Source organism: Stomoxys calcitrans, chromosome 2 (assembly GCF_963082655.1).
Source record: "Stomoxys calcitrans chromosome 2, idStoCalc2.1, whole genome shotgun sequence".
In the NCBI taxonomy this organism is placed as follows: Eukaryota; Metazoa; Arthropoda; class Insecta; order Diptera; family Muscidae; genus Stomoxys; species Stomoxys calcitrans.
In genome coordinates, this window is record NC_081553.1 from 144,885,749 (window position 1) to 144,897,850 (window position 12,102).

General features: G+C 39.2%; 1 protein-coding gene across 8 annotated transcripts in view; it reads right to left on the reverse strand.

The window, feature by feature from the left end:
• Positions 1-348: 348 nt before the first annotated feature.
• Positions 349-12,102, reverse strand: part of LOC106093597 (protein claret segregational) — a 61,823-nt gene continuing 50,069 nt past the window's right edge. For 7 of the 8 annotated variants that reach the window (XM_013260678.2, XM_059362788.1, XM_013260681.2 and 4 more), the window contains one exon: positions 349-1,833. In XM_013260678.2, coding sequence (XP_013116132.2) covers positions 613-1,833 — 1,221 coding nt within the window. In that variant the 3' untranslated portion in view covers positions 349-612. The remainder of the gene's footprint in view (positions 1,834-12,102) is intronic. The other variant, XM_059362791.1, reaches the window with a different exon arrangement.

The following is a 12,102-nucleotide window of genomic DNA, read 5'->3' on the forward strand; positions in this document are numbered from 1 at the left end:
AACTACAACAATTAGAACAGGTTAAATCCAATTATATATAACCAATTTCCAGATCCAATTTATCCAAGTCATATATTATTATATCAAAAATCAAAATAGCAAATTTATACTTAAATTAATTTAAACTAAACTGTTCGTATGTAACCAAAAGCTGTACATACTAATGTTTACCATTTACATTCACATACTGTAATTAAAAAGATTGTAAATCTTGTGGTATGTGAAATCATGAAATAAATGAAATTAAATGAAAAAAAGTGTATTGAAATTTTTCAATTAACGTTACAGATTTTTGGAAGTTTGATATACAAATTAGGTTCAACGCTTTTGTTAAAATCAATCAAGAAATACGTTTTTCATAATATGAAAAGAATCAATTTATTAAGATATCAGAATTTTTAAATACAAAATGGGCAAAATTAGTTATATTTAAAGTTTAAAAAGACTGGTAACAAAAACCTATGTATATTTGAATTAATAATTAAAAAGACAATCTGCATTCATTTTTATGCCAAGTACACTTTCTGCATCATGTTCTCGATTTATGCTAAGTTGAAATCATTTGATTGTTTAATACATGACACAAGTAAAATTAAGAATGTTTTCGTATATTTAATTTCCAACTCCACTCGTATTTGCCAGGGAATTATTATGAATACGATTCCTTTTGGCTTTAGCTATTTTACATTGATTCACAGTAGCTGCAAAACGCAAAGACTTTAATGACTCCACGAAGCAATCTTGCAATGGTGCAACATTAATAAACATGAGCGTTTTGGAATTACCTCCTAGTGAAGGCATTAGAAGATGAGTTAACTTAGAATTTCGGTATGGAATATGATCCTGTTTCTGGAGAAGAGCTAATATAACATTTGTTAGCTCAGATAGCGATCTATTAATGTTTTTTGTTTCATTCATTCTTGTGCTGGTCTTTGGTGATTCTGAACCTGCTAAATCGACTAGGTTAATTGAACCAATTGTAATTTCCTGCTTTTCTTTGTGTTGGCCAACAAGCTCGATTTTAGTAACAGCGTGAGACCTGGATGATCGTTCATTTCCCACTGTTGCGGCTGTTGCACGATTCATTTTAGCAATGTGCATAAGTTCCCTAAGGCGACCAGCACTTTCAACTATTTCCTGTGTAATATTCGACACGTAAATGTCGTTTTTGGAGTTTTTCACCATTCGTATCTCCATGTCCTTTTGTTCGTTGCTCAGTAAATCGTAGAGAACTTCATTATAAATTTCCAGAAATGTTACCTTAATTTCATATTCCCAGCCCATATTGCGATAGTTTTTAATGGACTCAAATAATAGTTCCACAGTTCGTGGGATAATTCCAGGGTTTGAGGCCACACCATCCATTGTGTATGTTTTCCCGCTTCCTGTTTGTCCATATGCAAAAATGCAAATATTATAGCCGTCAAGAGCGGATTGAATAAGAGGTGAGACCATTTCAAAAATTGACTCTTGGTCGGATGAGGGATGAAATACTTGATCGAAAGTAAATGTATGTGCATTTGGTTTATTTTTAGATATCGCTTCCAAATTTGATATTTCAACAGTAGCTTCATCAATAAAGTTCCAACCGCATAATAATTTATCGTGTTCGCACTCTAGTGTTGGTCTAACCCGACAAAAAACTCTTATATTGCCCCGTAAGTCCAGCACAGTATTATGTAATTCTTTGCGCTCCATGTTAGAACGGAATAGTTGTTCTTTATACACATTAATTTCATCCAAAAGAACCACATTAGTTTCCGTCAATTCTGAAGTTCTCTGGCGTAACTGAAGAACTTCTGAACTTAGTTGAGTATGTTCGTTTTTAATATTCTGAAATGGAAAATTAAATGTAAATAAAATTTATCAATTATAAACAAGAACTAAATGTCGGATAGCTTAAATTGGAAAGCCACTAAAATTTAGTAAAATCTCAATTAAATTAATTTTTGGAGTTTGTATAATTCGTTCGTCATAGCTTTATTGCTCACTGATTTTTTTTAACAGACCACTAAATAAACTAATACAGGGAGTTCTTTTTATTTGTTTTATTAATTTACTTATTATTCCAAAATATAATAAATAAAGGATAAGTGCTCCTAAGTTCGGCATGTACCAGTTGTCGGCATTTTTGCTTTTAAACTCAAATACTACGAATATATAAAACTTTATATTAAAAAAAATTATCAATTAACGTCATAATATTCTCGGCTCTACTTGTAGGAAAAAAATTTTTGAGCTGACTTTACAGATTAAATCAAAACTTCGATTTTATTGAGAGGGTGTCCATTAACAAGGGCGAAAGTGCCTCTTCTTAAGAAACAAAATTAGCGGAGGTATCGACTTTTTAAGTTAAGAAAGCGTTAAAAAAATAAAATTTTGAATTAAAATTAATTTTTAATGGCAAAGGACAATAAAAAGAACACTTTTGTCATAAAAATTATAAAAAGGAATGTTTTTTAAAATTTTTTTATTTGATGCCGTCTTTAAGAGGGACCATAGGGTTTATAGGGAATATATATCAAAATATTGTCCGGTATATCCTATTTTGAACTTAACCTCCCTATGGATAAAAAAATGTCTGTTCTACGTTGGCCTCCTTGCAGCGTTACCGTTGGAAGTTTTCAAATAGTGGCACAAAAAGTGTCACTGCTAAAAAAAAGTGCCACAAAACAAAAGCATACAATAAACATTCTGCTTTTTACATAAATAACATAAAAAATAAAACGTGTATTACAAAAACAAACAATTCAGTTATTTTATAAATAACATAAAAAGGTGTATAAAAGATAAGTCCGGTCAATCCGAATCTTCACACCACCGTAAATCAATCCTAGGTTTTCGGTCGAAACCAAAAAGCAAAATTTGCGGTGGTGGGTATTTAAATACTTAAGTGATATTTAAATAACTTAAGTGATAAACAAACTTTTTTTTTGTTTTTTCCAGTTACTCTCGTTCATCTCAAAAATTTTATATTTCGCGATTTGTTGGGCGACAAGCAATCGATAATCGCTATATAGTTGTATTTTTAAACAAGTGGCACAAACAGAAGAAAAAATTTTAAAAGTGTGCCAAACTTGATACTAAAGTGACACAACGGTAACGCTGCCTCCTTGGCGCAGAAGTTAATTTGTTCTTCTATAATTCTCAACGCCAGGATTCTAAACTTTAAAAGCCTACAGCCCGTCTACATAGTGCCCAACATCTGTGAGCCTTCTCAGTACGCTCCTGAATGTGACACTTCCAATTCAGTTTCCTGTCCAAGATCACACCTAAGTATTTGACCTTGTCAAATATCGAAATCGTCTTATTGAGCAAATGTGGTTCGTTAAATTGGCCCACCTTCGTTTTCCTCGTGAACAGGCATATTTCAGTCTTCTCTGGGTTAACATTGACCCTCTGGGTATGGCCCAGTCATATGCCATATGCAAGACCCTTTCGGGTTCTAAGGGATAAGGATCGTTAGGATCCTTATCGCTTAGAAGTATTATAACATCGTTTGCGTAGCAGACGGGTTAAAATCCCTTTTCATCCGTAATAGGTCATTTATGCTGCTCACCCATAGGAGTGGCGATAAAATGCCCTCCTGTCGCGTGCCCTGTGCCACTTTCTCCCTTATATTTATGCCATGGGACACACAATTTATCCACTTGTTCCTTAGCATATGGTTTATCCAGTCTCTAAGGACCGGGTCTACCCGGTACTGGTCTAAGGATTGGATCAGTGTGTCGGTCCGCACATTGTTAAAAGCCCCTCGATGTCAATGCATACCGCCAGTGTGTTTTGGCATCGAAGGATTCTTCTACAATATTTTATGCACAACCTCGTACAGGGCAGTCTCCACCGACCTTCCCTTGACATAGGCATGCTGTTTGTATTTGGGCAGTTCGCTGTATGTCATACTCTTTATCATGGTGTCCACAATACGTTCCATGGTTTTGAGTAGAAAGGATGTAAGACTTATGGGTCTGTGGGTTTTTGGTGTCGCACGACGTTAAAATTTTGGCCAGACGAAGCGCTAGATAGTCTGTCTCTTTCTGTAGTAACGCCGGAAATATTCCATCAGGTCCGGTGACTTAAATGGTTTGGAGCTCCTCAAGGATTCCTTCACCATAAATTCCGTTATTATAAATCTTCGATCAACGTCATTATTCCAAGATTCTGGTGTCTCCGTGAGTCCCTTTGTATCCTGTGGAAAATGAGTTTTCATCAAAAGCCTCAACATGGCCTCCGTTGTCTCTGCTCTCACTCCCATGTCGTCTACTAAAGTTTCAGTTTGGATATGGGCTTTTTGAGAAACTTTTTTATCTTGGCGGCATCACTAACGCTATCGATCTGTTCACAGAGAAGCTTCCAGTAGGCACGTTTTGCAGCTCTTGTATCCTTATTGTATTCCTTGAGCCGTGTGTAATACATATCCTAATAAACTTGCGCTTTTTTATGACGTGCTCTGTTAAAAAGACTGCGGACGTCTTTCCCAATATTGCGAATCTCCCCGGTCATCCAGGGTTTTTCTTGGCCTGATTTCCTTTCCCGAAGAGGATAACTATCTTCGAAGGACCCCATCAATGCAGTCGTAATCCTTTTGACATTTTCGCTACTCTTCTTCTGAGTAGCGTTCCGAATTTTGTCCAGTTGTTTTTCAACTTATTCCGGAAGCTTATCGGATTCGGCTCTGGCCGTGCTATTCTGAACCTAATGTAGCGATGGTCAGAGAAAGGATGTTCCATGGAGACCATCCAATCCTGAACCTCATCGATTAGAGTGCCGGAGAGTCAAAAGGCAGATAAAGTGATGCCAGGTAATGCCTTCCAAATCTTAAGTAAATGGGCTTCTTGGGAGTAGGTGATGGTACCATCATCGGCTCCCTGTTCGTTGGGTTGCATTGAGTCTCCTTTAACTGCGCTGCCTAATGTTTAAATATTATGATCTTTACCTTCCCAGTATTCCACATCTTTAAGTCGGTGATGGGTCCGTCGTCGGGTTCCTGTTTGTTAGGCTGTGTTGGATCACTCGCCATTGCACTGCCTGATATTTTAGTATTAGGATCATTGCTTCTCCTAGCTTTTCCAATATTGAGAGATGCCGAGATTGTCTCATTGTCGACCCCCTGTTTGTTGGGCGGTGTTGAGTCACCTGCCACTGATGCCACACGGTCTGGTGTCGCAAAATGAAAATCTGCCTATCATAGTCTTCTTCTTTAGTTCGATAAAAATAGGCCCATTTTCGAACTACATCTATATATAAACTCTGTATAACCGATCACCCGATTTACTTTTCAGCTCTTAAAACGAATATTTTTACCCAATTTGTTCGAAATTTGCAACCATGTGTTATATTCTCCTCCCTTCGATTAAAAAGGTCCAGATTGGAGCATATTGGGATAAAGCTTCCATATACACCTATCTCCCGATTTAAGATTTTGAGTTTATAAAAGTCTAATTTTTACCGAATTTCACTGAAATTTTAATCAATGCGTTGTGGAGAGAGTGAAGGCGAGGGAGGGTATGATACTATCTACATTCACATTTGTACCAGGAAGGAGAATGGATTGAAAAAGGCAAAATCCTTAAACTGCCGACTACTGGTACACTTACCCTATATATGTATATGCTCGAATACAAAAATAAGATAAAGTTTGGCCACTATGGCCACAAGTTTAAACAGTTACAAAAAATTCGTTAATAACAGACAATTTTTACTCAGTTAAATTAAAATGTGATACAAAATTGAATACTATGCTGACGTTTTCAATAGTGGGATTCCTTTTGTTATTATTACCACATTTTGGACAAAAGTATTTAAGTTTCTATCTAGCAGGTTTCGATGCGTTGCATTTGTATGAGCAATCCGAAGAAGGCTTAAAACGGATTTTTCTCTTGACAATATTTGTGATGTAAATTGGCGTTACGTTGTTCGACTTTTATACGCCGTAGTATTGAAATTCTTTGCGATTGTTGGAGCATAATGCCACCGTGGCGCAGAGGTAAGCGACGTGAAAATCAGAAAACTTTTCAGGAGTAGTTTTCCTCGTACTTTGTGAGGTATCCTGTCATGTTAGAGCTTCTCTACCAAGTGGTTTCGCTATGCGGCACACCGTTCGGTCTCGTCATAAAAAAGGAGGCCGCACCCATTAATATGTGAGAAGTATCCCCTGTTCCTTAATGTTGCTCTAGAAGATCCATAGTATTAACCTATTATAAATATATCACGGTTCACCTAAACCAACTATAAATAAAAAGGACTTGCACCTTGAAAATTTTTTGAGATTCTGTATTTTTAATTTCATAGGCGAGAAAAAATAAAAAGGTAAGATAATCTGTGGAGAGTTTTTAAATAAATCCACTTTGAAAATTCGTGCAAACGAAGTACAATTAATTTTTTTTAAAGGAACACTCAAATTGAAAGGATTGTAAGAAAAAAAAACGTGTAAAGATATCTTAACAATTTGAAGATATAGGTGTCCCTAATATATAAAAAAAATAAATACTGTTCGAATTTTTTCACACAATCACCATTTCAGGCAAAGATGGTTTCTAAATCTCAATTTTTGTAAATTGGCTGTGGAAGCTACACATCCCGGAGTGCCTTCTCCGCACGCTTCTGGTCCGTGCCGGGATTGAAAAGAACCCCGGAACAGAACTGTTCGGTTTGCCAGAACCGCCTTCATTTCATCATCGGTCTGTGTCGGTGAGGTGTAACCGGTGCATGGAGTGGGTACATTTCCGTTCTTGCTCTGGCCTCACTTCACTACGGGAGTTTAGCCAGCAGTGGGTCACAAGCGTCGTCCTTGTCGCCTTCGGCGTCCTCGTCGTCGGACTATGTGACCCCCTCGACCTCTCCCGCGCGGCAATTTACGCAACGGCAGCATCCTAGCCCTAATATTGCCATGCCAGTGCCGGGAAGTGTATCATTCTTGCAGTTAAACTACAACGGACTTCGTGGCAAGATTGATGAGATCGTGGACTTTATGAGTCGGAAGAGCATATTGGTCGCAGCGATCCAGGAGACAAAGCTGACCAACACCTGCTGCTTGCACAGTTGTCACGGTTACAATGTGCTACGTAAGGATCGCTCAAGGAATGGAGGTGGGGATTGGCCTTCGTAATACACCATTCCGTGCAGTATAGACCTATCTCGCCTGTGCTTGACGCTATTGACCCCTACAGACCACCTCCTCATAATTCGGTGTAGGCAAACTGTGGGTCACTGCTAAGTCACTCTCGAACCCCGGTAGACGGGATGACAGGACCTCAGTCACTTTTGGCGAGATGCGCCAGGTTGTTCAACCGTCAATTTATTGTGCATCCCGAGAGAGACAGGGCAAGGAGGAGAGCCATTCGCCGTATTCGTGGTCTCCGAGCCGATGAACAGCCATCACAATTTACCGAAGTTACGAATGTCATCCGTGGCGCCAAATCTTCTAAGGCGTTGGGCCCCGACGGAATCTCTACATTGATGTTGAAGAATTTGGATTCACCTGGAGTTGAGTACCTTACCACTGTCCTCAACCTGTCATTGAACACTCTTATAGTTCCCGATGTCTGGAAAATGGGCAGAGTGATCCCGCTACTGAAGCCTGGAAAAGACCCGAGTTTGGGGAAGTCGTACAGACCGATCTCCCTTCTCTCACCAGTGGCAAAGACGCTTGAGGCATTACTCCTCCCGAGCCTCGTAGGAGAATTTCCATTCGCCGAGCATCAACATGGATTTCGGAGACTGCACAGCACAACAACAGTTTTGCATGCCATCACCACAAACATTTGCCGTGGCTTCAATCAGACCAGGCCATGTGATAGGGCGGTTCTCGTGGTACTGGACCTATCGAAGGCATTCGACAAGGTCAGCCATGCCAAATTATTTGAGGACATCGCCAACACGTCCCTCCAGCCAGGCCTGAAACGATGGGTCGCGAATTATCTGTGTGTTCGTCAGTCATTTGTGGAATTTAGGAATAAGAAGTCGAAACACCGTAGAGTGAAACAGGGAGTTCCCCAAGGTGGGGTGATATCTCCGGCACTGTTTAACCTCTACCTATCCTCCATTTCACCCCCTCCAGACGGCATAGAGATCGTATCACATGGGGACGATTGTACGATCATGGCATCAGACCCCCCACCCATTGATGACATTGAACGTCTACCTCAACGAACTTGCCTCATATTTCGCTGCAAGAAATCTGAAGATATACGCCACCAAATCTTCAGCCACATTGTTCACTACAAATACGCGTGAGGTGAATACTGAGCTGACTGTGATGGTCGATGGAGAAATGATTCCGACCATCAAGTGTCCCAAAATACTTGGCTTCACATTTGACAGCTCTTACACATTCTCCTCACATGCCCCAGTAATTTGCGATATAGTCAAAAGTTGAAACAAGGTCCTCAAGTCACTTGCTGGCAGCATTTTGGGTGCAGACAAAAAAACCTTGTTGACCACGTACAATGCAATTGGCCGGTCTGTGGTAAGTTATGCAGCGCCAGTGTGGTCTCGTCAGCTCTTATGACACGCAGTGGAATAATATTCAGATCTGTCAGAATGTCGCCCTCCGAACTGCGACGGGCTGTCTCCTCAGTTCTCATGTGGACCACCTCCATCAGGAGACAAAGACTCTACCAGTGCGAAGACATAACTACATGCTGTCCAAGCAATCCCTTTTGGGCTGTTATCGCAGAAACCATCCAAACCATCATCTTGTGGATAGATATCCACCGCCCAGAAACCTTAAGGTAGATCTACACGATCTAGAACGTAAGGTTCAGCGCTACAAGAGAGAACCTCTAGATCAAGCGGCATATCAAGCGGGTCTAAACAACATTCATGCAGACACGGTAGTAGATGTGGTAATTGACAACCGGGTGAATGTAGTCCTTGAAGAACGACCGCCACCCATTGCACCTGAAGAAATCGACCTCCCCCGGCAAACCAGAGTGTTTCTGGCTCAATTACGTTCCGGCAGATGCAGCCGTCTCAATTCCCACAGAGCTAGAATTGATGCCGACGTGCAAGATGTATGTCCCGATTGTAACCAAGGACGATACACGTCACCTGTTTAACTGCCCCGCCAGACCCACTTGACTCAGACCCAGATCTCTGTGGACGCACCCCATCTTAGTCGCAGAATTCCTGGGTCTCGATACTCAACAGAATCAAGCAGACGAAAGATACAACACAATAAACTGCTACAACAACAACAACAGTATTATAATTTTATGAACATTTTTCTTAAATGTTATGAAAAATTATAAAAAATAATATATTCATAAACTATATGTTTGATTTTCATATATGTTATGACATGTTTCATTGGTTTGAGATTTATAAAACGTTTGAGATTTATAAAATGTTATGAAAAGTTTCATTGGGACGTAATTGAACATTTTTTCATAAATGTTATGACAAAATCATTCATATTCTGAACATTTTTCTTTGTATTTAGTACATAATATCGAGTGCGACGTGTAGGAACATTAAAACATAACTATGTAGTTAAAATAACAATAATAACTGTGTGGGAAGCTCAATTTTTTTAAGGTGATCAACATGTGGCTATTTATCATATAGGCTACTCCATCCGAGACCTCTAAGCGCAAAGATTAAGAACTGTTTCTGAACTGATTCAATCTACCAAAGTGGTATCTTTTACAAGGGGAACAAACATATTCAATCAAAGCATATTCAAATTCGGGTCTTACTAACGAAGTGTATAGCCGTTTTGTCAAATGAAGAAATTCCTGAAACCACCTTTTTATAAAACCCAATAAATCACTAGCCATATTCACATATTCGTCAATATGAGAACTGAAATCAAGCCTACAATACAGTAGAATATCGAAGTCATTAAATTTTACGTTTTCCAATGTACAATCTCCTACTTTATATATAGACGAACGTAAAAACCCACGCGAGAAAATAATTTTCTTACACTCTTGGATATTTAGGGTCATACCGTTAATAAAACACCAATCAACCTATCTATTAAGGTCATTCTGCAGAAGTTGAGATTTGTTAATACAATTAAGGGATAAGAAAAGCTTCACATCATCAGCAGAAAGTAAAATTTTAGATCACGTTTTAACAAAAGGAAACTTATTTAAGTATATATTAACCAGAACAGGACCAAGATGATTTCGCTTAGGGACACAAAATGTCACCTGGATTTTTTGAGATAAAACGCCATTGAAGGAAACATTCTACGTTCTGCCACATAAATAAAAGTTGAACAAGCTTATCAACGTTAGAGCGAATCCCATCTCATCAAGTTTATACAATAATTTAAAAGTTTTGGGATTAAACTCAACTTAGCTGCACCTCTATAATTCTTATATCTCATCTACTACTCTTCTCTTGAAACACAATTTTGCTGAGGTGTATACGCAGCTGTTTTTTTTTACTTGAATTCCTTTATTTTTGTAAAACAAAATTTGATCTTTTGACAAATATTTTTTCCTCCTTGATCGATTGTTGAAGTAGAAATTATTTCGTTAGGGAACATAGTTGTAACTAAAGCCTCGTATTCTTTAAATTTCTTGAACATTCAATTTTTATTTTATGCAATAGATTATAGAAAAATGACTAGTCATGAATAAATGTCGCAAATATTTCGACCCATCCCACGCAACTGGAGTGATAGGACCGCATACATTCAGGTGTATTCTTTGAAGTAATACACTCGTGTCTTAGTGCCACTAAAAGGACTTCTACAATGCTCGGCTTCGACACATATATCGCACATATCATTTGGTCCTTTCCTTGAGGTACATTTTATCATACCTTTCATAATCAGTGTGTCGATACCGAATTGGCCGCAAGGACCAAGTCTTTTATGCTATAAATTAAAATCATTCTTCTCGGAGGACAACGCATTCCTCTTAGGAATGCTAAAAACCACTCAATCATACAATCCATGCTGTATATTTGCCATCGCAACTATTTCATGTACACATACAAAAACAACTATTTCCGCTTCTTTCATTATTATTGCAGTTTTTTTTTTTTAATTTCACATCCCTGCCATAATTAGTTAGCTTACTGACAACAAATTATCTCGCAACTATAGAGCACTCTTTTACGGTTACCTTGAATCCTTACTACTATTACTAGTTCCTTCAATATAATCAATTTGTTTCGCCACAATAGAACGACTCTTCTTGCCACATTAATTTCAATAGGGATCTCCAAATCATTTATTGTTGAGAAACACGATTTGTCTCTTAGCATATGGTTACTTGTCCCGGAATCCAACTAGAACTTGAATTGGTTTTCATACGATCTTTGGACTGTCGAGTTCCTGTATGCCATGAATGATACCGACTTACCATGTTGTTGTGTTCTATCTTTCGGCTGCTTGATTCTGTTGAGTGGAAGGCGGTCGTTCCCCAAGGACTACATTCACCCGGTAGCCACTTACCGCATCTGCTACCGTGTCTGCATGAATGTTGTCTAGACCAACTTGATATGCCGCTTGATCTAAAGGTTCTGGAGGAAAGATAAAGGTTAAACAGTGCCGGAGATATCACCCCGCCTTGGGGAACTCCCTGTTTCACTCTACGGTGTTTCGACTTCTTATCCCTAATTTCCACAAATGAATGCCGACCACACAGATAATTTGCGACCCAGCGTTTCAGACCTGGCTGGAGGGACGTGTTGGCGATGTCCTCAAATAGTTTGGCATGGCTGACCGTGTCGAATGCCTTCGATAGGTCCAGTGCCACGAGGACCGACCTATCACATGGCCTGGGCTGATTGAAGCCACGACAAATGTGTGCGGTGATGCAGCTGCTGTGCTATGCAGTCTTAGAAATTCATGTTGATGCTCGACGAATGGAAATTCTCCTACGAGGCTCGGGAGGAGTAATGCCTCAAGCGTCTTTGCTACTGGTGAGAGAAGGGAGATCGGTCTGAACGACTCCCCCAAACTCGGGTCCTTACCAGGCTTCAGTAGCGGGATCACTCTGCCCATTTTCCAGACATCGTCAACTATAAGTGTTCAAAGACGGGTTGAGGACAGTAGTAAGGTACTCAACTCCAAGTAAATCGAGAATCTTCAACATCAATGTAGAGTTTCCGTCTGGGCCCAACCCCTTGGATGATTTGGCG